At 44.0% G+C, this 23,940-nt stretch overlaps 1 protein-coding gene across 2 annotated transcripts in view; it reads right to left on the bottom strand.

Annotated features, from left to right (window-relative positions):
• Nucleotides 1–3,247: 3,247 nt before the first annotated feature.
• Nucleotides 3,248–23,940, bottom strand: part of LOC137355387 (glutamate receptor ionotropic, delta-1-like) — a 410,432-nt gene continuing 389,739 nt past the window's right edge. For both annotated transcript variants that reach the window (XM_068020382.1, XM_068020381.1), the window contains exons 11-14: nucleotides 18,439–18,634; nucleotides 8,743–8,909; nucleotides 5,380–5,620; nucleotides 3,248–3,825 (exon numbers count right to left, since the gene is read on the bottom strand). In XM_068020382.1, the coding sequence (XP_067876483.1) occupies nucleotides 3,397–3,825; nucleotides 5,380–5,620; nucleotides 8,743–8,909; nucleotides 18,439–18,634 (1,033 nt within the window). In that variant the 3' untranslated portion in view covers nucleotides 3,248–3,396. The remainder of the gene's footprint in view (nucleotides 3,826–5,379; nucleotides 5,621–8,742; nucleotides 8,910–18,438; nucleotides 18,635–23,940) is intronic.

Genomic DNA, 23,940 nt, shown 5'->3' with positions numbered 1-23,940 from the left:
GTGCTTCTGCTGTTTAGCATGCACATGGTCCCGTGTCGTAGCATCACCAGATTGGCACCTCATTTTCAGGTATGCCTGGTGCTGCTCCTGGCATTCTCTCCAACACTCCTTATTGAACCAGAGTTGGTTTCCTGGCTTGATGGTGACGGTAGAGTGAGGGATTGGCAGGACCGTGCGGTTACAGATTGTGGTTGAGTACAATTCTGCTGTTGCTGATAGCCCACAGCACCTGATTAATGCCTAGTTTTGAGCTGCTAGATCTGCTCTGAATCTATCCCGTTTAGCACTGTGGTAGTGCCACACAACATGATGGAGGGTTTCCTCAGTATGAAAATGGGACTTCTGCTCAAGGGAATCAAAGATTATTAGGGGTAGATGGGAGTGTGGAATTCGAGACAGAAACAGATCAGCCATGATCTTCTTGAATGGCAGAGCAGGCTCAAGGGGCTGAATGGCCTACTTCGGCTCCTAATTCATACGGTCATATGGTATGGCCATATAAGGAATGTGGGGTGGTCATTCCGACCAATACTGTCATGGACAGATGCATCAGTGGCAGGTAAATTGGTGAGGATGAGGTCAGGTAGGTTTTTCTCTGTGTTGGTTCTGTCACTAGCTGCTGCTGACCCAGTCTGGCAGATATGTTCTTCCAAATTAGAGGCCTGCTTTAGGTTGGGAAAAAGAGTAAACCTTCTCTGTACTGCCTCCAACGCATTTACATCCTTCCTTAAATAAGGAGACCAAAACTGTACACAGTACTCCAGATGTGGTCTCACCAATGTCCTGTATAGTTGAAGCATAACCTCCCTCCCTACTTTTGTAATCAATTCCCATCGCGATAAACGATAACATTCTATTCGCTTTCCTAATTATGTGCTGTACCTGCTTACTAACCTTTTGCGATTCATGCACTAGGACACCAAGATCCCTCTGCATCTCAAAGCTCTGCAATCTCTCACCATTTAGATAATATGCCTCTTTTTTATTCTTTCTGCCAAAGTGGACAATTTCACATTTTCCCACATTATACTCCATTTGCCAGGTCTTTGCCCACTCACTTAACCTAGCTATATCCCTTTGTAGCCCCCTTATGTACTCTTCACAAGTTACTTTCCTACTTATATTTGTGTCATCGGCAAATTGAGCAACCATACCTTCGGTCCCTTCATCTAAGTCACTGATATAAATTGTAAAAAGTTGAGGCCCCAGCACAGATCCCTGTGGCACACCACTCGTTACATCTTGCCAACCAGAAAATGACCCATTTATGCCTACTCTCTGTTTCCTGTTAACTAGCCAATCTTCTATTCAGGCCAATATGTTAACCCCTACACCATGAGCTTTTATTTCCTGCGACAACCTTTGATGTGGCACCTTATCAAATGCCTTCTGGAAATCTAAGTACAATACATCCACCGGTTTCCCTTTATCCACAGCACATTTAACTCCCTCAAAGAATTCCAATAAATTGGTTAAACATGATTTCCCTTTCACAAAACCATATTGACTCTGCCTGATTACCTTGAATTTTTCCAAGTGCCCTGCTATACAGTCTTTAATAATAGCTTCTAACATTTTCCCTAATACAGATGTTAAGCTAACTGGCCTGTAGTTTCCTGCTTTCTGTCTCCCTCCCTTTTTGAATAAAGGAGTTACATTCGCTATTTTCCAATCTCACGGAACCTTCCCTGAATCTAGGGAATTTTGGAAAATAAAAACCAACGCTTCAACTATCTCACTAGCCACTTCTTTTAACACCCTAGGATAAAGTCCATCAGGACCTGAGGACTTGTCAGCCCGCAGCTCCAACAATTTGTTCAGTACCACTTCCCTGGTGATGGTAATTTTCTTGAGTTCCTCCCTCCATTCCATTTCTTGATTTACAGCTAATACTGGGATGTTACTTGTATCCTCAATAGTGAAGACCGATGCAAAATACCTGTTCAATTCATCTGCCATCTCCTTATCATCCCTTATTAATTCCCCAGCCTCACTTTCGAGAGGATCAACGCTCACATTGTTAACTCTTTTCTTTTTAAAATAGCTATAGAAACTCTTATATCTGTCTTTATATTTCTAGCTAGCTTTCTCTCATACTCTAATTTTAACTTCCTTATCGATCTTTTAGTCATTCTTTGCTGTCTTTTATATTCTGTCCAATCTTCTGACCTACCTCCCATTTTTGCGCAATTATATGCTTTTTCTTTAAGTTTGATACTATCTTTAACAAGGAATTTTTCTTTCTCGTTGAAATGTATCTTTTCCGTGCATTCTGAAATATCCCCTTAAATGTCTGCCACTGCATCTCTATTGACCTATCCCTTAACCTGATTTGCCAGTTCACTGTAGCTAGCTCTGCTTTCATGCCCTCCTCCAAAGGGACAGTGCCTGATGTCTATCAATCACCTCCCCCATAAACACAGCTAAGATCAAGAAATGCCTGAGTGCAGAATGAGATATGCAACGACAGTAAATCTTCCTGGTGTAAAGATGGTGAAATCTGACTGTCTGCATTGCAGGGAAACTCTTTGACCCCATTGAATTTCCCAGGGTCAGGCGGGGGTAGAATTGAAGCATTGAGCAGCTGTTGGAGAGACCGCCAAGAGGAAACAGCCATTTATAGTCAATGGCTGCAGAAAGGGAACCATTCTTTGGGGTCTGCTGAGTCCCACTGCCACCTTAGTCAGTGAATTCTGTGCTTGCTTCATCCAGGCATAATGCAGGCTGGTGGAGATTCCTTGGGTGATGTCCTTCTCATTCATTCAGTTTCCACTGTGACATCAGGTTTGTTGCATCAAACCCTCAACTCCTCTGACATGAGGCAGTAACCTCACATTCCCAGCTCCTGCCTCCAAACCTGACCACTCCCTGTCAAGATGATCATTGATCTTTTGGATTACCAACCTGTCCTACACCGTTCCTGGGAATGCTGTGCTATTATCTTGTCCAAAGGTGTATTGTTTAAAATCACACATTACACAGCTGGTCAAGGAAGGTGGACACCGAGAGTTGGCGTTCCAACCAGTGGAACAATGAAAGAAATGGAATCTGTTTCATTGCTTTAGGGAAAGAATTAAATGGATTGCAGTCCCAAAGACAGCCGTGAAAAACATTACAAATCAGCAAACAATTTAATTAAATATAAAAGGTACTCCTTAGAGACAAATAAACGTGTTGCACACACCCAATAACGATCACAAGTAATTTGCTTTTTATTTATATAGAACAGAATTTACAAAGCCATTCATACATCATCTACTGACTTCAAAAATTGAGAATATTCAAAATACACTTTACCCCACTTCATTCTTGAATTATTTACAAGTATTTACATGAAAATGCTAGATTTTTTTGTAAATTTTTTATATTAAAAATGTTGCCATGCGGCGTTTGAAGTTATATGGAGGTCCCGTGGGAGGGCTCCATGGCTTCAGGGAGCCCCCCAGGGCCTGATGCAGGCTGGAATGACATGGGGATGGGTGTTTTGAGTGGGCTTTGGCGGAAGAGTCCTCCGTTTGGTGATCGATGTTTGCACTGTATAGAGGGCAGTGTGGCAGAACTGCTGAGAGGCAGAGACAGGTTGGTGCTGGCCAAAGAGGAAAGCTTCCTACTTGTGACATGAGTCTGTTCTGGTAAAAAAGTGCTGACTGAGATCTGGGTGTTCTGATAATCTCGCGATGGCTCCAAGCTCTGGCTGGTCTGCATGCTGCCAATGTCTAACGCGGAAATCTCAATCGATGCAGCCGAGATCTGCTTGTGGGCCATGTCGTCATCCATTAGACTGTTCATCCGGCGGTGGACCTGCTCCAGATTCACCTCCTTATCCTAAACAAGAGACATTACATTAGACTGAGGGGGAAGAGAGGAGATGAGGGGGAGAGGGGGATACTGTGTGGGAGGGGAGAAGGGGAGGGGGAGAAGGGTGAAGGGGAGAAGGGGAGAAGGAGGGGGAGAGATACATTTTGGTAGGAAGAACATGGAGAGACAAAATAAAATACAGGTACAATTCTAAAGGGGGTGCAGGAGCAGAGGGACCTGGGTGTATATGTGCATAAATCATTGAAGGTGGCAGGACAGGTTGAGAGAGCAGTTAATAGAGCATACAGTATCCTGGGCTTTATTAATAGGGGCATAGAGTACAAGAGCAAGGAGGTTATGTTGAACTTGTATAAAATACTGGTTCGGCCTCAGCTGGAGTAATGTGACGCGCTTCAGCAAGAATGTGAAGGCTTTAGAGAGAATGCAGAAAAGATTCATGAGAACGGTTCCAGGGATGAGGAATTTCAGTTATGAAGACAGATTGGAGAAGTTAGGACTGTTTTCCTTGGAGAAGAGAAGGCTGAGAGGGGATTTGATAGAGGAATTCAAAATCATGAGGGGTCTGAACAGAGTAGATAGAGAGAAACTGTTCCCACTCGTGAAAGGATCGAGAACGAGAGGGCACAGATTTAAAGTATTTGGTAAAAGAAGTAAAAGTGACATGAGGAAAAGCTTTTTCACACAACGAGTGGTTAAGGTCTGGAATGCGCTGCCTGAGAACGTGGTGGAGGCAGGTTCAATTGAAGCATTCAAAAGGGAATCAGACAGTTATATGAAAAGGAAGAATGTGCAGGGTTATGGGGAGAAGGCGGAGGAATGGGACTAGGTGAAATGCTCATTAGGAGAGCCGGTGCAGTCATGATGGGCCAAATGGCCACCTTCTGTGCTGTACCAATTCTGTGATTCTGTGAGAGGAGAGGGAGGAGGGGGTGGGGGATGGGGAAGGGGAAGGGCCAGTTGGGAGAAGAGGGAGGGGGAGGAGGAGGAAGCGGAGAAGGGGGAGGGGGTAAAGGGGGGGGGGAGAAGGGGGAAGGGGTAAGGAGAGAAGGAGAAGGGGAAGGAGAAGTGGGGGGAGAAGTGTGGAGGGGAGGGGAAGGGAGAGGAGGGGGGCAGGAGAAAAGTCTTCTGCCCCTTTCTTTGTTTGCTGAATCCTACCTTGCCCACACGAAGGGCATTTGTTCGTGTAAACACAGGAACCTTAGGCAGGCGTGAGCCCAGCTCTGTCCCTAGGGACAAGCCCCATACTCCCAACCCAATATAAAGCTGGCTAGACCTGTGGCTCTCCATTTCTCCTGACCTCTCCATTCCCCCTGACCTCTCCGCCTGGGAAATAAGTGGTTCCTGGGGAGGGTGAGTGATTGAAACATCAGCTCCTCTACCTGTTTTTGAATCTAGAAGTTTTTGGATCAAACATATCACAATTGCACAAATCCATGAGCTCCATCTGGAACACATGACTCCGATGGGCCGTTCACTGAGTTCCCCTTTCACCACATGCACACAGCTTTTACCCCCAAACCACAGGTCAGCTCAGTGGAGACCCTGGACACCGAGTTTTACCTCCTTGGGTGTTTCTTGTTGACATCGATTGCTGTTCCACCAGATTTCCAAAGCTGCCACTAGGCAGGCAAGGAGCAGTCCTGCTGCCAGGATACAAAAAACACCCGCAAAGCTCTGGAGCTTCAGTGCCCGTCCATCTGGCTGGCCATTGGCATAACTCTTCAGGTTACAGCGACCCATCTTTGGCCACCACTTCTGCTTGAACACGTCCAGGTCTCCACTATCTTGCATTTCTAGGATGCTGGGGACCAATAGACGTTTGGTTATAGAGACAGGAGGACTCTCATTTTTCAACAACCCACACCACACTGGAACGTTTAGCAATAGCCCCATTAATAAGCCTTCCTTTTGATGGAAATGGATATGAGTGTGTCTTGGAAACCTCTATATTTTACAGTTTGTTATCCTATTCCACAGTCCGTGCGGGATAAGGTTCCGCAAGATTTCCACTCTTATTCCTAAATGTCTGTCCCTTGTATTTGAACTTGTCCCATGGTAAACAATTTGCCCAAATCAATTTCTTGATACATCAATTATTTCACCTCAATGTCTCTTGTTCCCAAAGAAATGAAGCCACTGCCCAGAACCTCTCCTCAAATATCCAGTGAGAATCATCTTCCCTGTTGAGAGCAGCACCAGGGAGTGAATGTCCTTGGGCATTTCCCACATTAACTGGTTTTCCAACAATCCTCTGACAATTGTATGGCAGTGGGACAGGAGAAGCTCAGAGGAAATTCCTGGTGCATCAGTCCCCAGGGGAGTCTGACCAGTTCCTCCTACAGTAACAATGCAATTTCCTTACGCCTGTACTTTCTCCCGCTGCTACAACTGTTTTTTGCTGGGGATTTTGCCGCAGGCAATCCCCACCCTGCTTTTCAAAAAATTCTCCCAACGATCATCGTTTTGTGTTACTACCCGAGAGTGATTTATATAGGTGCATCACACCAGGCGCTGAGAATCCAGGCAGTATTTGTGAGACATCTTCAGCTGGAGGAAATAAAGCAGAGGCTGAATTGCTGCAGTTAGTTACATTCTTTCTTCATTTAATCAAAGATTACAGAAAATCCCAGATCAACACTGTCAATGATCAACACATTATATTTCCTCTATTGTTAGTCAGCTCTCTGTGAAGGCATTTTATAAAATGTGCAGTGGGAGCAGCAATAGATTTAGTTAGCAGATGGGGTAGACAGTGAAGCTGGTAGAATAAGTTACTGAAAATGCATTAATGGATTATTTATCCATCATAGTCAGATTTTATTTACCCATGATGGAATTTATTGCTTAAATAAGCTTCACAGTGATACCATCCCTCTCAACCACATTCTTTCACAAATCAAACTGGCATTTACTTTTAAAATGTTTGTACCTAAATTCTCTGTCTCACTCAGTGCCTCACACAGAATTACCACCCTTGGTTAGACCACACTGTGCACAGTTCTGGTCTCTATATTACAGAAGGATACAGAGGAACTGAAGAAGACGCAAATTATTTTCTTTACAAGAATGATACCAGAACTGAGATGCCAATTAGGAAAGATTGAACAGGCTGGAGCTCTCTTCTCGAGATAAAAGAATGAGGGGTAATTAAAAAGCAGAACCTCAAATGTAATAATCTCTGAGCCACGTGCAAATTGGCATAGGGCAAAGAAGATTAGAGAAATTAATGCGTGGTTCAAAGACTGGTGTGGTAGAAGTGGGTTCCGGTTCGTGGGGCACTGGCACCAGAACTGGGGAAAGTGGTGGCTGTACCGTTGGGACAGTCTACACCTAAACCGTGCTGGGGCTGGTGTTCTAGCGAGCCGCATAAACTAGGGAAGTAGAGAGGGTTTTAAACTGAATAATGGGGGCAAGGGATCAAATTTGGGAAGATATGGTAAATCAAGGAATAGAGACAAGGCAAGAAAAGAATTAATATGGGAAATGATAAACAGACTGTGACAGAAAGGGACAGAGTGTACAAATCTAAGAGTAAATCAACAGATGAGGCTAGAGGTTACAAAAATAACAAAATGACAAAACTAAAGGCTCTGTATCTGAATGCACGTAGCATTAGAAACAAAACAGATGAACTGAGAGCACAAATAGAAATAAATAAGTACGATCTGATAGCCATTACAGAGACATGGCTGCAGGATGACACAGATTGGGACCTGAATATTGAAGGGTACATGGCATTTAGGATGTACAGGAAGCTAGGAAAAAGTGGAGGGGTGGCTCTGTTAATTAATGATGGTTTTAGCGCAATAGAGAGAGACGACCTAAGTTCAGGAAACCAGGATGTAGAAGCAGTTTGGGTAGAGATGAGAAATCATAAAGGCAAGAAGTCACTTGTGGGAGTGGTGTACAGGCCACCTAACATTAACCACACTGTAGGACGGGGTATAAACGAAGAAATAATGGCAGCTTGTCAGAAAGGTACCGCGATAATTATTGGGGATTTAAACCTACATATAGACTGGAAAAATCAGATGGGCAGAGGTAGCCTAGATGAGGAGTACATAGAATGTTTTCGGGATAATTTCGTGGAACAATATGTTCTGAAGCCAACCAGAGAGCAGGCTATACTAGACCTGGTATTGTGCAATGAGATAGGATTAATTAATGACCTCATTGTTAAGGCGCCCCTAGGTAGCAGTGATCATAATATGATTAATTTTTATATTCAGATACGATGGGCTGAATGGCCTCCTTCTGTGCTGTAATTTTTCTAAGGTTCTATGATTCTCTGGTCAGTCCCTGGAGGTTACAGTGTAGGTAAATTCTCCTTACAACAGAGAAAGTTAAGATGATCATATACTAAAAGTGTTCAAAATCATGAAGGGTTTTGATAGAATAAAGAGAAACTTTCTGGTGGCAGAAGGGTTGGTAACCAGACACAGATTTAAAGTGATTGGCAAAAGAGGTGACACAAGGAAATGTTTTTTCTTTCACACAGTGAGTTGTTGTGATCTGGAGTGGACTGGCTGAAACGGCAGTGGAAGCAGAATCAATAGTTATCTTGAAAAGGGAAATGGATACGTACTTGAAAGAGGAAGATTTTGTGGCTATGGGGAAAGAGCAGGGGAGTCGGACTAATTGGACGGCTCTTTCAAAGAGTTGGCACAGGCAGGATGGGCTGAATGGCCTCCTTCTGCACTGAATGATTCGAAGATTCTATTCTATGATTCTAAGTAACCTGGGCCATTTTAAATGCCGGGTGGGTAGGATTAAAATCACCCCAAGATAAATCCCTTTTTGGTCCAATTCAGTTCATCCATAACAGATCACAAGAGAAAGATCAGACACTCAGCAAGGACTCGCACAACAGTTCTGAGTAGGACTTAAGTTAAATCAAAGAGGAGACATGGAGTCATTCCTTACCTCTGGGAGAAGAGGTCCCTGTAGGGACTTCCGTGCTGTAGCGCAATCCCATATCCTTTGCTACTGATACTATTCCCAACCACTGTCAGAGAACAGTCATCATCAGTCAGTGCTATGTATTCCACCACTGCCATGTCCCACAGGAAAGCATACGTTCCCATCTTTACCTGTGTTCACAGGAAGAATGTAATAACAGTTATTGGATCAGGCTGGAGCAGAATGTCTATGTCATACCTAAGAATGCAACAGGCAGAGATTGAAGAGAATCTTTCAGGAGAAATTAAACAGAGTGCAGAATGGTTACTATTTCCTTGGTGAATCTATTTTGTTTGCTAGCAGTGGGCTATAGGAAGCTGTTGATCCATGTGATTGTGATTTATATATACTGTCATTCAAAGGGATGAATGCAATCACCTCAAACAGCTTTAGAACGGATCTACTGTGTTCAATTAGACCACCCTGCCATACTGACAATTGTTGATTAAGTATTAGGAAATTAATACCCTAATTTCAGAGCTGGGACTGGCAAAAAGGGGGGAAAAGGTGTATTTTTCAGATTTGAAGGAGTAAGAATGACAGACACACATCATATTCCCATCACAGTGGAGTCACAAACAGTTCAGAGCTGAGAAATTACCACTGGCGGTAACAGAGGGCGATTAACAGTGGGTGATGGTGAGTAACAGAGGGTGGGAGGGAGTAACAGAGGGGGAGGGGAGTAACAAAAGATGAGTGGTGAGTAACAGAGGGTGAGAGGGAGTAACAGAGGGGGAGGGGTGAGTGACAGAGGGGGAGGGTAGTAACAGAGGGGGAGGGGTGAGTGACAGAGGGCGAGGGGAGTAACAAAAGATGAGTGGTGAGTAACAGAGGGTGAGGGGGAGTAACAGAGGGTGAGGGGTGAGTAATAGATGGCAGCAGATGTTGACAGATGTTAAATTGAGGCCCCGTCTGCCCTGTGAGGCGGACATAAAAGAGTCAGGTTTTCTGTTCACCTACCAACCAGGTCCAGGTGCTCTAGACCCCCTTGAGAAAGAAAAACAACTAACATGTGCCAGGAACGCTTTTCCTACCAATGCAAACCAGAAAAATTAAGTTACTTGCGCCTGGTTATTATAAGTTGTAATATTACATAAGAGTGAGCAGCGAGTGAGGCCATTCAGCTCATTAACCCCACTCTATCCCTGTATGATTACACTCTCAAAGACTCTTGACCCTAAACATGTTGATCCCCTTATTTAAGGAATGCCAAGTTCATCCTTTTATCCCCCTGAAAAGATTTGCCTGTTTGTGTGCTCATGGTCCAATTAAGATTTTTACTTCCTGACATTCCCCTCAGGGCCTACGTTTGAGTCTTCTCCAGTGGATTGTGTGCAACCAAGTTAGCTTTGGGAGACTTCAAGAAATGAAAGTGTCACATTGCTCTGAGACACAGGAAAGTGTCATCGTGTAACTCGTTCCAATATATCAACCTCCAGGCCTTTCATTTGCACAATATGAGGCCAAGTTCACTCAGTAAAATATTTTAAACTCCAATCAATTAAAATTGACACAGTAGGACAGGACAACAGGATTGAGCAGCATTGTAGAGCAGCATTGCAGAGCAGTATTGTAGAGCAGTATTGTAGAGCAGTATTGTAGAGCAGTATTGTAGAGCAGTATTGTAGAGCAGTATTGTAGAGCAGCATTGTAGAGCAGTATTGCAGAGCAGTATTGTAGAGCAGTATTGTAGAGCAGTATTGTAGAGCAGTATTGTAGAGTAGTATTGTAGAGCAGTATTGTAGAGCAGTATTGTAGAGCAGTATTGTAGAGCAGCATTGCAGAGCAGTATTGTAGAGCAGTATTGTAGAGCAGCATTGTAGAGCAGTATTGCAGAGCAGTATTGTAGAGCAGTATTGTAGAGCAGTATTGTAGAGCAGTATTGTAGAGCAGTATTGTAGAGCAGCATTGCAGAGCAGTATTGTAGAGCAGTATTGTAGAGCAGTATTGTAGAGCAGTATTGTAGAGCAGCATGTAGAGCAGTATTGTAGAGCAGTATTGTAGAGCAGTATTGTAGAGCAGTATTGTAGAGCAGTATTGTAGAGCAGTATTGTAGAGCAGCATGTAGAGCAGTATTGAAGAGTAGTATTGTAGAGCAGTATTGTAGAGCAGCATTGCAGAGCAGTATTGTAGAGCAGTATTGTAGAGCAGTATTGTAGAGTAGTATTGTAGAGCAGTATTGTGGAGCAGCATTGTAGAGCAGTATTGTAGAGCAGCATTGCAGAGCAGTATTGTAGAGCAGTATTGTAGAGCAGCATTGTAGAGCAGCATTGCAGAGCAGTATTGTAGAGCAGTATTGTAGAGCAGCATTATAGAGCAGTATTGTAGAGCAGCATTGTAGAGTAGTATTGTAGAGCAGTATTGTAGAGCTGTATTGTAGAGCAGTATTGTAGAGCAGTATTGTAGAGCAGCATGTAGAGCAGTATTGTAGAGTAGTATTGTAGAGCAGTATTGTAGAGCAGTATTGTAGAGCAGTATTGTAGAGCAGCATTGTAGAGCAGTATTGTAGAGCAGTATTATAGAGCAGTATTGTAGAGCAGTATTGTAGAGCAGCATTGCAGAGCAGTATTGTAGAGCAGTATTGTAGAGCAGCATTGCAGAGCAGTATTGTAGAGCAGTATTATAGAGTAGTATTGTAGAGCAGTATTGTAGAGCAGCATTATAGAGCAGTATTGTAGAGCAGTATTGTAGAGCAGCATTGTAGAGCAGTATTGTAGAGCAGCGTTATAGAGCAGTATTGTAGAGTAGTATTGTAGAGCAGTATTGTAGAGCAGCATTATAGAGCAGTATTGTAGAGTAGTATTGTAGAGCAGTATTGTAGAACAGCATTATAGAGCAGTATTGCAGAGCAGCATTGTAGAGCAGTATTGTAACCTGTCTCGAGATGCAGTAATCAACAAGCGCATGGGAAAGGCTTCCACTGCTATGTCCAGACAGGCCAAGAGAGTGTGGGAAAATGGCGCACTGACACGGAACACAAAAGTCCGAGTGTATCAAACCTGTGTCCTCAGTACCTTGCTCTATGGCAGCAAGGCCTGGACAACGTATGCCAGCCAAGAGCGACGTCTCAATTCATTCCATCTTTGCTGCCTCCGGAGAATACTTGGCATCAGGTGGCAGGACTATATCTCCAACACAGAAGTCCTCGAGGCGGCCAACATCCCCAGTTTGTACACACTACTGAGTCAGCGGCGCTTGAGATGGCTTGGCCATGTGAGCCGCATGAGAAGATGGCAGGATCCCCAAAGACACATCGTACAGCGAGCTCGCCACCGGCCGTCCATGTCTCCGCTTTAAAGACGTCTGCAAACGCGACATGAAGTCCTGTGACATTGATCACAAGTCGTGGGAGTCAGTTGCCAGCGTTCGCCAGAGCTGGTGGAGAGCCATAAAGACAGGGCTAAAATGTGGCGAGTCGAAGAAACTTAGCAGTTGGCAGGAAAAAAGACAAAAGCGCAAGGGGAGAGCCAACTGTGCAACAGCCCCGACAAACAAATTTCTCTGCAGCACCTGTGGAAGAGCCTGTCACTCCAGAATTGGCCTTTATAGCCACTCCAGGTGCTGCTTCACAAACCACTGACCACCTCCAGGCGCTTACCCATTGTCTCTCGAGATAAGGAGGCCCAAAAGAAAGAAAAAAGAAAGAATTGCAGAGCAGCAATGTAGAGCAGTATTGTAGAGTAGTATTGTAGAGCAGTATTGTAGAGTAGTATTGTAGAGCAGTATTGTAGAGCAGCATGTAGAGCAGTATTGTAGAGCAGTATTGTAGAGCAGCATTGCAGAGCAGTATTGTAGAGTAGTATTGTAGAACAGTATTGTAGAGCAGCATGTAGAGCAGTATTGTAGAGCAGTATTGTAGAGCAGCATGTAGAGCAGTATTGTAGAGTAGTATTGTAGAGCAGCATTGCAGAGCAGTATTGTAGAGTAGTATTGTAGAGCAGTATTGTAGAGTAGTATTGTAGAGCAGTATTGTAGAGCAGCATGTAGAGCAGTATTGTAGAGCAGTATTGTAGAGCAGCATTGCAGAGCAGTATTGTAGAGCAGTATTGTAGAGCAGCATGTAGAGCAGTATTGTAGAGTAGTATTGTAGAGCAGTATTGTAGAGCAGCATGTAGAGCAGTATTGTAGAGTAGTATTGGAGAGCAGTATTGTAGAGCAGCATGTAGAGCAGTATTGTAGAGTAGTATTGTAGAGCAGTATTGTAGAGCAGTATTGTAGAGCAGTATTGTAGAGTAGTATTGTAGAGCAGTATTGTAGAGCAGTATTGTACAGCAGCATGTAGAGTAGTATTGTAGAGCAGTATTGTAGAGCAGTATTTTAGAGCAGTATTGTAGAGTAGTATTGTAGAGCAGTATTGCAGAGCAGTATTGTAGAGTAGTATTGTAGAGCAGTATTGTAGAGCAGTATTGTAGAGCAGTATTGTAGAGTAGTATTGTAGAGCAGTATTGTAGAGCAGTATTGTACAGCAGCATGTAGAGCAGTATTGTAGAGTAGTATTGTAGAGCAGTATTGTAGAGCAGTATTGTAGAGCAGTATTGTACAGCAGCATGTAGAGCAGTATTGTAGAGTAGTATTGTAGAGCAGTATTGTAGAGCAGTATTGTACAGCAGCATGTAGAGCAGTATTGTAGAGTAGTATTGTAGAGCAGTATTGTAGAGCAGTATTGTAGAGTAGTATTGTAGAGCAGTATTGTAGAGCAGTATTGTAGAGTAGTATTGTAGAGCGGTATTGTAGAGCAGCATGTAGAGCAGTATTGTAGAGTAGTATTGTAGAGTAGTATTGTAGAGCGGTATTGTAGAGCAGCATGTAGAGCAGTATTGAAGAGTAGCATTGGAGAGCAGCATTGTCGAGTAGTATTGTAGAGCAGTATTGCAGAGTAGTATTGTAGAGCAGTATTGTAGAGCAGTATTGTAGAGTAGTATTGTAGAGCAGTATTGTAGAGCAGCATGTAGAGCAGTATTGTAGAGTAGTATTGTAGAGCAGTATTGTAGAGCGGTATTGTAGAGCAGCGTGTAGAGCAGTATTGAAGAGTAGCATTGGAGAGCAGCATTGTCGAGTAGTATTGTAGAGCAGTATTGTAGAGCGGTATTGTAGAGCAGCGTGTAGAGCAGTATTGAAGAGTAGCATTGGAGAGCAGCATTGTCGAGTAGTATTGTAGAGCAGTATTGTAGAGCAGTATTGTAGAGCAGTATTGTAGAGTAGTATTGTAGAGCAGTATTGTAGAGCAGTATTGTAGAGCAGTATTGTAGAGCAGCATGTAGAGCAGTATTGAAGAGTAGCATTGGAGAGCAGCATTGTCGAGTAGTATTGTAGAGCAGCATGTAGAGCAGTATTGTAGAGCAGCATGTAGAGCAGTATTGAAGAGTAGCATTGCAGAGCAGCATTGTCGAGTAGTATTGTAGAGCAGTATTGTAGAGCAGTATTGTAGAGCAGTATTGTAGAGTAGTATTGTAGAGCAGCATGTAGAGCAGTATTGTAGAGCAGCATGTAGAGCAGTATTGAAGAGTAGCACTGGACAGCAGCATTGTCGAGTAGTATTGTAGAGCAGTATTGTAGAGCAGTATTGTAGAGCAGTATTGTAGAGTAGTATTGTAGAGCAGTATTGTAGAGCAGTATTGTAGAGCAGTATTGTAGAGCAGTATTGTAGAGTAGTATTGTAGAGCAGTATTGTAGAGCAGCATGTAGAGCAGTATTGTAGAGCAGTATTGTAGAGAAGCATGTAGAGCAGTATTGTAGAGCAGTATTGTAGAGCAGTATTGTGGAGCAGCATGTAGAGCAGTATTGTAGAGCAGTATTGTCGAGCAGTATTGTAGAGCAGTATTGTAGAGTAGTATTGTAGAGCAGCATGTAGAGCAGTATTGTAGAGCAGCATGTAGAGCAGTATTGAAGAGTAGCATTGGAGAGCAGCATTGTCGAGTAGTATTGTAGAGCAGTATTGTAGAGCAGTATTGTAGGGCAGTATTGTAGAGTAGTATTGTAGAGCAGTATTGTAGAGCAGTATTGTAGAGCAGTATTGTCGAGTAGTATTGTAGAGCAGCATGTAGAGCAGTATTGTGGAGCAGCATGTAGAGCAGTATTGTAGAGCAGTATTGTAGAGCAGTATTGTGGAGCAGCATGTAGAGCAGTATTGTAGAGCAGTATTGTAGAGCAGTATTGTCGAGTAGTATTGTAGAGCAGCATTGTAGAGCAGTATTGTAGAGCAGTATTGTAGAGCAGTATTGTAGAGTAGTATTGTAGAGTAGTATTGTAGAGCAGTATTGTAGAGTAGTATTGTAGAGCAGTATTGTCGAGCAGTATTGTAGAGCAGTATTGTAGAGCAGCATGTAGAGCAGTATTGTAGAGCAGCATGTAGAGCAGTATTGTCGAGCAGTATTGTAGAGTAGTATTGTAGAGCAGTATTGTAGAGCAGCATGTAGAGCAGCATTGTAGAGCAGTATTGTAGAGTAGTATTGTAGAGTAGTATTGTAGAGCAGTATTGTAGAGCAGCATGTAGAGCAGTATTGTAGAGTAGTATTGTAGAGCAGTATTGTGGAGCAGTATTGTAGAGCAGTATTGTAGAGCAGCATGTAGAGCAGTATTGTAGAGTAGTATTGTAGAGCAGTATTGTTCCTGCTCAATATGCTCCACACAATGGGAAATTAGTCAAACCATCTCAGGGATCAAGGGGTGCTGGGATTGAGTTCCCACCCCGGCTCCCACCGCACCCCCCGTCCTCACCTCGGCCCTGCTCGCACTGCCCCCTCCCACCTCCCCCACCCGGCCTTGCTCGCACCACCCCCCTCCCCCACCCGGCCCTGCTCGCATCGCCCCCTCCCCCACCCGCTCCCCCTCCCCTGATTGATGCTAACCTTTTGCTTCTAACCTTAAAGATCAACACAAACTGACATCAGATTCACCATTGATTATTTTCATTAATTCACAGCAGTATTTGGTGAATTAATGGCCCAATCAGCAAAATGTCGTTCCTCTCAGCTAGACTTGTGCAATGAGCTGATTCACTTTAATACCTTTGTGCTACAGCTGCAGGGAAATGATCTGTTAATGTTGGACTAACATCCAAAGAGGTTGGTTTATCATCTAAGGTATTTGACTATCAATGGTTTCCTAGTTTTTGTAAATGACCTGTCCCATCTTCTCTTGTTCTTCTTTACAATAATAAACCATATGAATGGGGTTTCCAGCAGATCCTGGTCTCAGCTGTAGCACTGTGTGGGGACAGCAAGCTGAGGTCGGGTGTAGGGACTGAGTTTTACAGGAGAACCACACCAAGCCTGTACTGTGCAGCTTCCAGCAGCTAATTACACAGTTGTATTGTGAGGTGAGAGTGACTGCCCTTGACATCAAGGCATCATTTGACCAAGTATGGCATCGAGGGGCCCTAGCAAAACAGGAGTCAATGGGAATCAAGGGGAAAACTCTCTACTACCTAGTGCAAAGGCAATGACCATCGCCAACAAGAGAGATCTAACCATCTCCACTTGACATTCAACGGCATTACAATTTGCTGAAACCCCCACTATCAACATTCTGGGGGTTACTATTGACCAGAAACTGAACTGGAGTAGCCATATAAATACCATACCTACAAGAGCAGGTCAGAGGCTAGGAATCCTGCGGCAGGTAACTCACCCCCTGACTCCCCAATGCCTGACCACCATCTACAAGGCACAAATCAGGAGTGTGATCGAATACTCTCCACTTGCCTAGATGGGTGCAGCTCCAACAACACTCAAGAAGCTCGACACCATCCAGGACAAAGCAGCCCACTTGATTGGCACCCCATCTACAAACATTCACTCCCTCCACCACTGACACACAGTGGCAGCAGTGTGTACCATCTACAAGATGTACTGCAGCAATGCACCAAGGCTCCTTCGACAGCACCTTCCAAACCCGCGTCCTCTAACAACTAGAAGGACAAGGGCAGCAAATACATGGGAACACCACCACCTGCAAGTTCCCCTCCAAGTCACACACCATCCTGACTTGGAACTATATCGCTGTTCCTTCACTGTCGCTGGGTCAAAATCCTGGAACTCCCTTCCTAACAGCACTGTGGGTATACCTACCCCACATGGACTGCAGCGGTTCAAGAAGGCAGCTCACCACCACCTTCTCAAGGGCAGATAGGGATGGGCACTAAATACTGGCCTGGCCAGCGACGCCCACATCCCCATAAAAGCAAATTCCCTGCTTTTGTTTGATATGTGTGGCAAAGGAAAACCAATCAAAGTGAAGACATGAAAACAGTCAATAAAATAATCTATACTGTCCAAAAAAATGAACATTTCCCCAACTTCACAGATTCATCAAATGATACAGCACAGAAGGAGGCCATTCAGCCCATCGTGCCTGTGCCAACTCTTTGGTAGATCTATCCAATTAGTCCCACTCCCTCCTGCTCTTTCCCCCTTTCAACTGTTTCTCCAATTCCCTTTTGAAAGTTATTATTGAATCTGCTTCCACTGCCCTTTCAGGCAGCTCGTTCCAGATCACAACTCACCAAGTTAAGAAAATGTATTCCTCATGTTATAGACATGTATTCCTCATGTTGGGGCGGCACAGTGGCGCAGTGGTTAGCACCGCAGCCTCACAGCTCCAGGGACCCGGGTTCGATTCCGGGTACTGCCTGTGTGGAGTTTGCAAGTTCTACCTGTGTCTGCGTGGGTTTTCTCCGGGTGCTCCGGTTTCCTCCCACAAGCCAAAAGACTTGCAGGTTAATAGGTAAATTGGCCATTATAAATTGTCACTAGTGTAGGTAGGTGGTAGGGAAGTGTGGGGATGTTTGGTGGGAATATGGGATTAGTGTAGGATTAGTGTAGATGGGTGTTTGATGTTCGGCACAGACTCGGTGGGCCGAAGGGCCTGTTTCAGTGCTGTATCTCTAATCTAATCTAATTTAATTTATAGAGTCATAGAGTTATATAGCACAGAAACAGGCCCTTCGGCCCATCGTGTCTGTGCCAGCCAAGCACCTATCTATTCTAATCCCTTTTTCCAGCACTTGGCCCGTAGCCTTGTATGCTATGGCATTTCAAGTGCTCATCTAAATACTTCTTAAATGTTGTGAGGGTTCCTGCCTCTACCACCCCTTCAGGCAGTCTGTTCCAGATTCCAATCACCCTCTGGGTGAAAATATTTTTGCTCAAATCCCTCTAAACCTGCTGCCCCTTACCTTAAATCTATGCCCCCTGGTTATTGACCCCTCCGCTAAGGGAAAACGTTTCTTCCCATCTACCCTATCAATGCCCCTCATAATTTTGTACACCTCAATCAGGTCCCCCCTCAGCCTTCTCTGCCTCTGGTTCTTTTGCCAATCCCTCAAATTTGTGTCCTCCGATCCTTCTGTGACTGCCATTTATTCTTTCAAAATCATTCATTATTTTGAACACCTCTATCGAATCTCCTCTTAACTTCTCTGCTCTAAGGAGAACAACTCCAGCTTCGCCAGTCTCTCCAAACAGCTCATCCCTGGTACAACTCTATTTATTAGCATCGCAGTAGAAACTGCTGGAAGAGGTGAGTAAAGGGTATTTTTGATGAAGAATTCTAATGATACAAGATGAATTCTATGGGGGCGGAAGTGGATTTGATGAGGTGAAATGGACAGAAGGCAGTGTTGGTGTGGATACTGCTGCATTTGTCCAAAGTGAAGCTTACCTTTCCAATGCCTTCATTAGTAGCTGACACACAGTTGTCTGCTCCATTGTTTTTACTGATTGTTCTCCAAAGTTCAGCATATGTGCTGTCCTGCTCCAAAGGATTTGTCCCCTTTGCCTGAAAGTACTCGTAGACAGATGAGTCCCTCACTGTGCCGTACGATAAATCAGACTGCTTCGCCAGGTCTTGGAAGGAGCTGGGAGTAAAAGAAGGGAGATTGAGATCTGAACGCAGTGTAGTCTGAAGACATACAAATAATCAAGCCTGTTATTGTTGGAACAGACCAGTAACTGGCCCAATGCCTGGTGTTTGATACAGAAAGCAGAAACTGAAGATTACTGAGGGGGAATCTAATTTAATGAAGAGGTGAGTTAATGTAGCTTTGCCCTGCCCTCTAACTGTGGAAAACTGCTTGCGTGTGGGTTGTAACATCAACCACCAACTCATTTGTGAAGGTCAAAGGCCCTAACAACATTGGCTGGATCCTCTTGTGACAATGCTTTGAATATTAATCAGTCCCACCATAAATATGCATATGAATAATATTTAACAAACTGCCTCATCTTTAATGTCCCAGACACCCTGAATCTTAATCAGACACCAGTCAAATCTGAAGGAGCAGAGCATTCCCACGCACGCTTGGTGTTGGTGACTTGTTCTCGATCAATCCTGGTTATTTTTTGCTTTTCATTAGTTGCCATCAGCTGATCATCATTTTCTTATAATGCAAAAAAGAAATTGCCTTTTTAAAGATAGATTTTCAGTGTGAAACAATGAAGTAGAGTCAGGCAGCAGACACATGGGAGACCAGTGCACAACACACACCCTTCAGCAGATTATCTCGATTTCAGTTGACACTAATGAATATTTAACTGTCAAAGAATTCTGTTCACTGGCTTCAGCTGGTCAATTTGAATTGGTAATTTATTTCTTTTTATTTCTGTACTTGTGTATATTCATTGTGTGTGCACTTGTCAAGGAATTATGAAAGATAAACTTTACTAGTCAGCGCCACACTCTAATCTTCCAGTTCCTTTATAGCTAACATCTGAATGAGAATAGTATTCAAACCACACTGAAAGTGGCAGCTTGTGTGTAAAGTGTCTCCTGAATTGTAATGCTGGCATTGTAAGGCATTCAGTTATTTCCAATATCTGTGAAATAGAGACACACACAGGGTAGGAAGGTCATTGTGGAGAATCAACCACACATATTAATACAAAATATCTCAGGACTGGACAGAATAGAAGATTAAAAAAAAGTTAACAGAACAAGGGCCTCAAAAAATGCTCCTAAAAATTTATCCACATAAAGCCTGTTTTTCAGGCACTATGCAACCGACTATGTCCCAAATGGGAGGACAGGAAATGCAACGACCACTTGATTGGGAAAGGATAAACAAAAAGCATCCTTTGCCCAGGCCTGAAGCAGGTGTTAGGGCCTTTGCATGTGTGAAAAAGGGGCTTGAAGTCCCCACTGGTTTGCCCTGAGACAGTCTGTGCCCTCGTGGGCTACACTCAGGGATACCAGCAACTCAGGATATTACCTGAATGTGGAGCCAGAAGAAGCATATTAAAGCATCCAATCAACAGTCCTGACCCCTCCTCTCCCATCGCCACCTCTTCCACCTAATTCTCTGGCCCTGACTCATGACCCTGACCCCAATTGTCTCCCAGTCCCTCACTAGGAATTGCTGTACATCTGACCTGCATGGAATAGTCTAGTGGACATGTGTGTCCCTGAACATGTGTGTGAGTATATATCCATGCTGTTTACGTATGTTTGAAGGTGTGTGTGAGTTTAAGTGTGCATTTTTGTGCATTTAAGTGTAATCTGAAAAGTTACTAAAATCAGGTCCCAACTGCAAATTAAATACTTCACATCCACTTAAGAACTTCAGGAGCATATTTGCCTGAAATCCAATCACTGTTGTTATTTAACTGATGTGGCAGCCATTTTGTGTACAAGGTACCACAGAGAGGTACCAAGAGCAGGACAAGAGTAGCAGATGCATGGGAACACCACCACCCGCAAGTTCCCGTCCAAGTCACATATCATCCTGACTTGGAACTATATCACCGTTCCTTCACTGTCGCTGGGTCAAAATCCTGAAACTCCCTTCCTAACAGCATTGTGGGTGTACCTACCCCAAATGGACTGCAGCGGTTCAAGAAGGCAGCTCACCACCTTCTCAAGGGCAATTAGGGATGGGCAATAAATGCTGACATAGTCAGCGATGCCCACATCCCATGAATGAATAAAAAAAAGAGAGAGCACCAAGATGAATGACCAATTAATCAATGTATTTTGTTGTTTTTGGATTGAAGGAGGAATGTTGGTTGAGACACTGGGACAATGCCCCTGTTTGAAAAGTGCAGGGTGATCTTTAACACCCACTTGAACCCCAATTTAACGTCATCTGAAAGGTGGCACCTCTTGAAAATGCAGCATTCCTGTGGATCAGGAACACTAGCATGGACCTGTTGGGCTGAATGGCCTGAATCTGTACTGTAAATACTATGTAGCACTCCCTCAGTACCAGCCTGGATCACGAGTCCTAGTCTCGTGTGGGGCTTGAACCCATGACTTTCTGACTCTGAGGTAGGAGTGTGACCCCCTGAGCTAAGGCCAACACAAAGTCTGAATGCTACAATATTCATGTGTTATCTGAGTGGGATAGAAATATGGATTTGGTCTCTGGAGTGTCTGGAACTTTCTAGTCACTGGGCTTTGTGTCTTCGTGTGGCAGTACAGTAGTGACGCTGGCGTCCAGTGCCTGCACTCGGAGCTAGTGTGTGGGGATGGCTGTTCCTTTGAGCCCTGGATGGATGGAGCCCTGTGAGAGGAAGTAGTTTAATTACTGCTGCCCCACACTGTGTCCAGCTTCCAACCTCAGAACTGGGCCCTACCCACAATGCAGAATGTGCAGCTGTGCATCGAACAGCTCATGGTCACAATCCTTAGACGTGCAATAGTCAACATTTGTTGTTGACACAGAAAAATATATGAATTTAGGAGCTGAGAGAACTGAGGGCTGGATAATGCCAATTTATTTCTGGCAAGCTTCCTCTTCCCTCACACAGTGGGGAGTGGTCTATTCTAGTTACTACTGCCTCACTAACCGTTTTATTTCCAAGAAAAGTAACCAAGACAACCTTCAGCACAAGAAAACATTCTAATGGTAGAATGTGTAACTGTACAGGCTGGGCGTCACTAAACACTTCAGCCTGAAGAGAGACAGACACACAGAGTGACAGTCAGGCAGAGACTGCGGAAAGATAGAAAACAAAGATAGAGGCAGAGACAGACTGATAGAGATAGATGCAGACAGAAAGTGAGGGAGAGCAAGAGACAGAGAGAGGAAATGAAAAGGCCCCAGAGACTGGGATGATCAATGTTGCTGCAAGTTCCAAGACAGAAAAATAAAAAGATGTGCAGAGAGAGAAAAACAGACAGGGGGAAAGGGAGAGACAGAGAGAGAAGTAACCAGCAGTCCTCACTGCTCTCACTGCATCTTTTTTATATCACAATCTCTCTCCAAGTGCATGTGTTTGAATAAGCTATCCCTCTGATGAGCAGTTTTAATGTATTTTCAATAAATCCTTTAGCTTTTTTTAATTGCTTATTTTGCAACAGGAGTTACAGAATAATTTGACCAAATCACATGAGGGAAACAGTATGGAAGTTAGGGACCAGCAGATTTTAATCCAAATTCGATCAACATCTAATCAGCTCATCAATCAACAGCTGCTGGTGTATTTCAGCCAATCAGCTCTCATGTACTTCAGCCAATCAGCTCTTACGTATTTCAGCCAATCAGCTCTCTGATTGCCATGTTGGCAGTGAATGCGCCGAGGCAGGGAGATGCTCTGTGAAATGTATATCCACAGTCCAGGAATGGCCTTGGTGCTGAGGATCGCAGTCTGAGGTCTGGCCTTTATCAGAAGGATACCATTAGCAGGGAGTGTTTGATCTCCTTAGACAGCACCTTCCAAACCCACGACCTCTACCATCTGGAAGGACAAGGGCAGCAAATGCATGGGAACACCATCACCTGCAAGTTCCCCTTCAAGTCACACACCATCCTGACTTGGAACTATATCGCCGTTCCTTCACCATCGCTGGGTCAAAATCCTGGAACTCCCTTCCTAACAGCACTGTGGGTGTACCTACACCACGTGGACTGCAGTGGTTCAAGGAGGCAGCTCACCACCACCATCTCAATGGGCAATTAGGGATGGGCAATAAATGCTGGCCTAGCCAGTAATGCTCACATATCATAAAAGAATAAAAGAATCTTTTTGCTCAGTCTTGGAATGATCAGCATTTAAACTCATACCATCTGTGGTTAAGCCAGGTTTCTAGACTTCCATTAGTCAGCGAGTGTGCTAAGGTCACTGGTTCTTGAGTCACAGTGTTTTTTTAAATTCTTTTATGGGATGTGGGCATCCCTGGCAAGGCCAGCATTTGTTGCCCATCCCTAATTGCCCTTGACAACTGAGTGGCTTGCTAGGCCATTTCAGAGGGAAGTTCAGAGTCAACCAAATTGCAGTGGGTCTGGAGTCACATGTAGGCCAGACCAGGTAAGGATGGCAGATTTCCTTCCCTCAAGGACAGTAGTGAACCAGATGGGTTTTTAATGACAATTGATGATAGTTTCATGGCACCATTACTGAGACTAGCTTTCAATTCCAGATTTTATGAATTGCATTTATTAATTAATTGAATTTAAATTCCACCAGCTGCCATGGTGGGATTTGAACTCATTTCTCCAGGGCATTAGCCTAGATGTCCAGATTACTAGTTCAGTGACTTTATGACTGTGTCACCATCTCCCCCTGGGCCACTCACACAAAGCCCCTGGAGATAGCTTGCTTCCATTAGACAAAGACTGTGAGTACTGATCAAGTCTCCCTATGTGCTATTACACCGCTTGCTGTCACTTACTTTTCCCAGTTGGAAGCAGAGAAATCTGTAACAGTGGCAGCCTTAACACATTGATCTGTGATGCCATGGTAACAGCAATTTAAACTGGAGACCAAATATCAACAGGGCCCTTTACAGCAGCCATGAATAAGCAATAGATAAAGCAAAGTCCTTTCTTTTCTTTCAGTATTTCAGGTGGTAGAATTGGTTCATTGACCTGTTCTGTACATTAGGGGCAGTCTGAGTGAGTGCACAGTCCTTTCACCTCTGGTTCCTGCCTTCATTCAGCTTGCATGGTCCTCCCTCTGTCAGTGTTGGATTGTTTGACGAATTTCCATGGATTTTGCTCACTTTCTAGGAACTCGGCTCCTTTGCACAAAACTAGGCCAATTTGAAGAAAGTTGTCAATCCCCTGGTGGTGAGGGCCAAGATTCTGATCTCCGTGGGCCACACAGACTTGTACCATGGAGCATCAGGACCTGCTATAAAGTTCCAATTAATTACCCCAGTAACTTGCATACTGCACAGAGTATTGTGATTAAGGATGAACCCCATGAGGTAACATGGGATGACCGG

This window comes from Heterodontus francisci, chromosome 42, assembly GCF_036365525.1.
Source record: "Heterodontus francisci isolate sHetFra1 chromosome 42, sHetFra1.hap1, whole genome shotgun sequence".
In the NCBI taxonomy this organism is placed as follows: domain Eukaryota; kingdom Metazoa; phylum Chordata; class Chondrichthyes; order Heterodontiformes; family Heterodontidae; genus Heterodontus; species Heterodontus francisci.
This window is presented reverse-complemented; position numbering and strand designations above follow the sequence as displayed.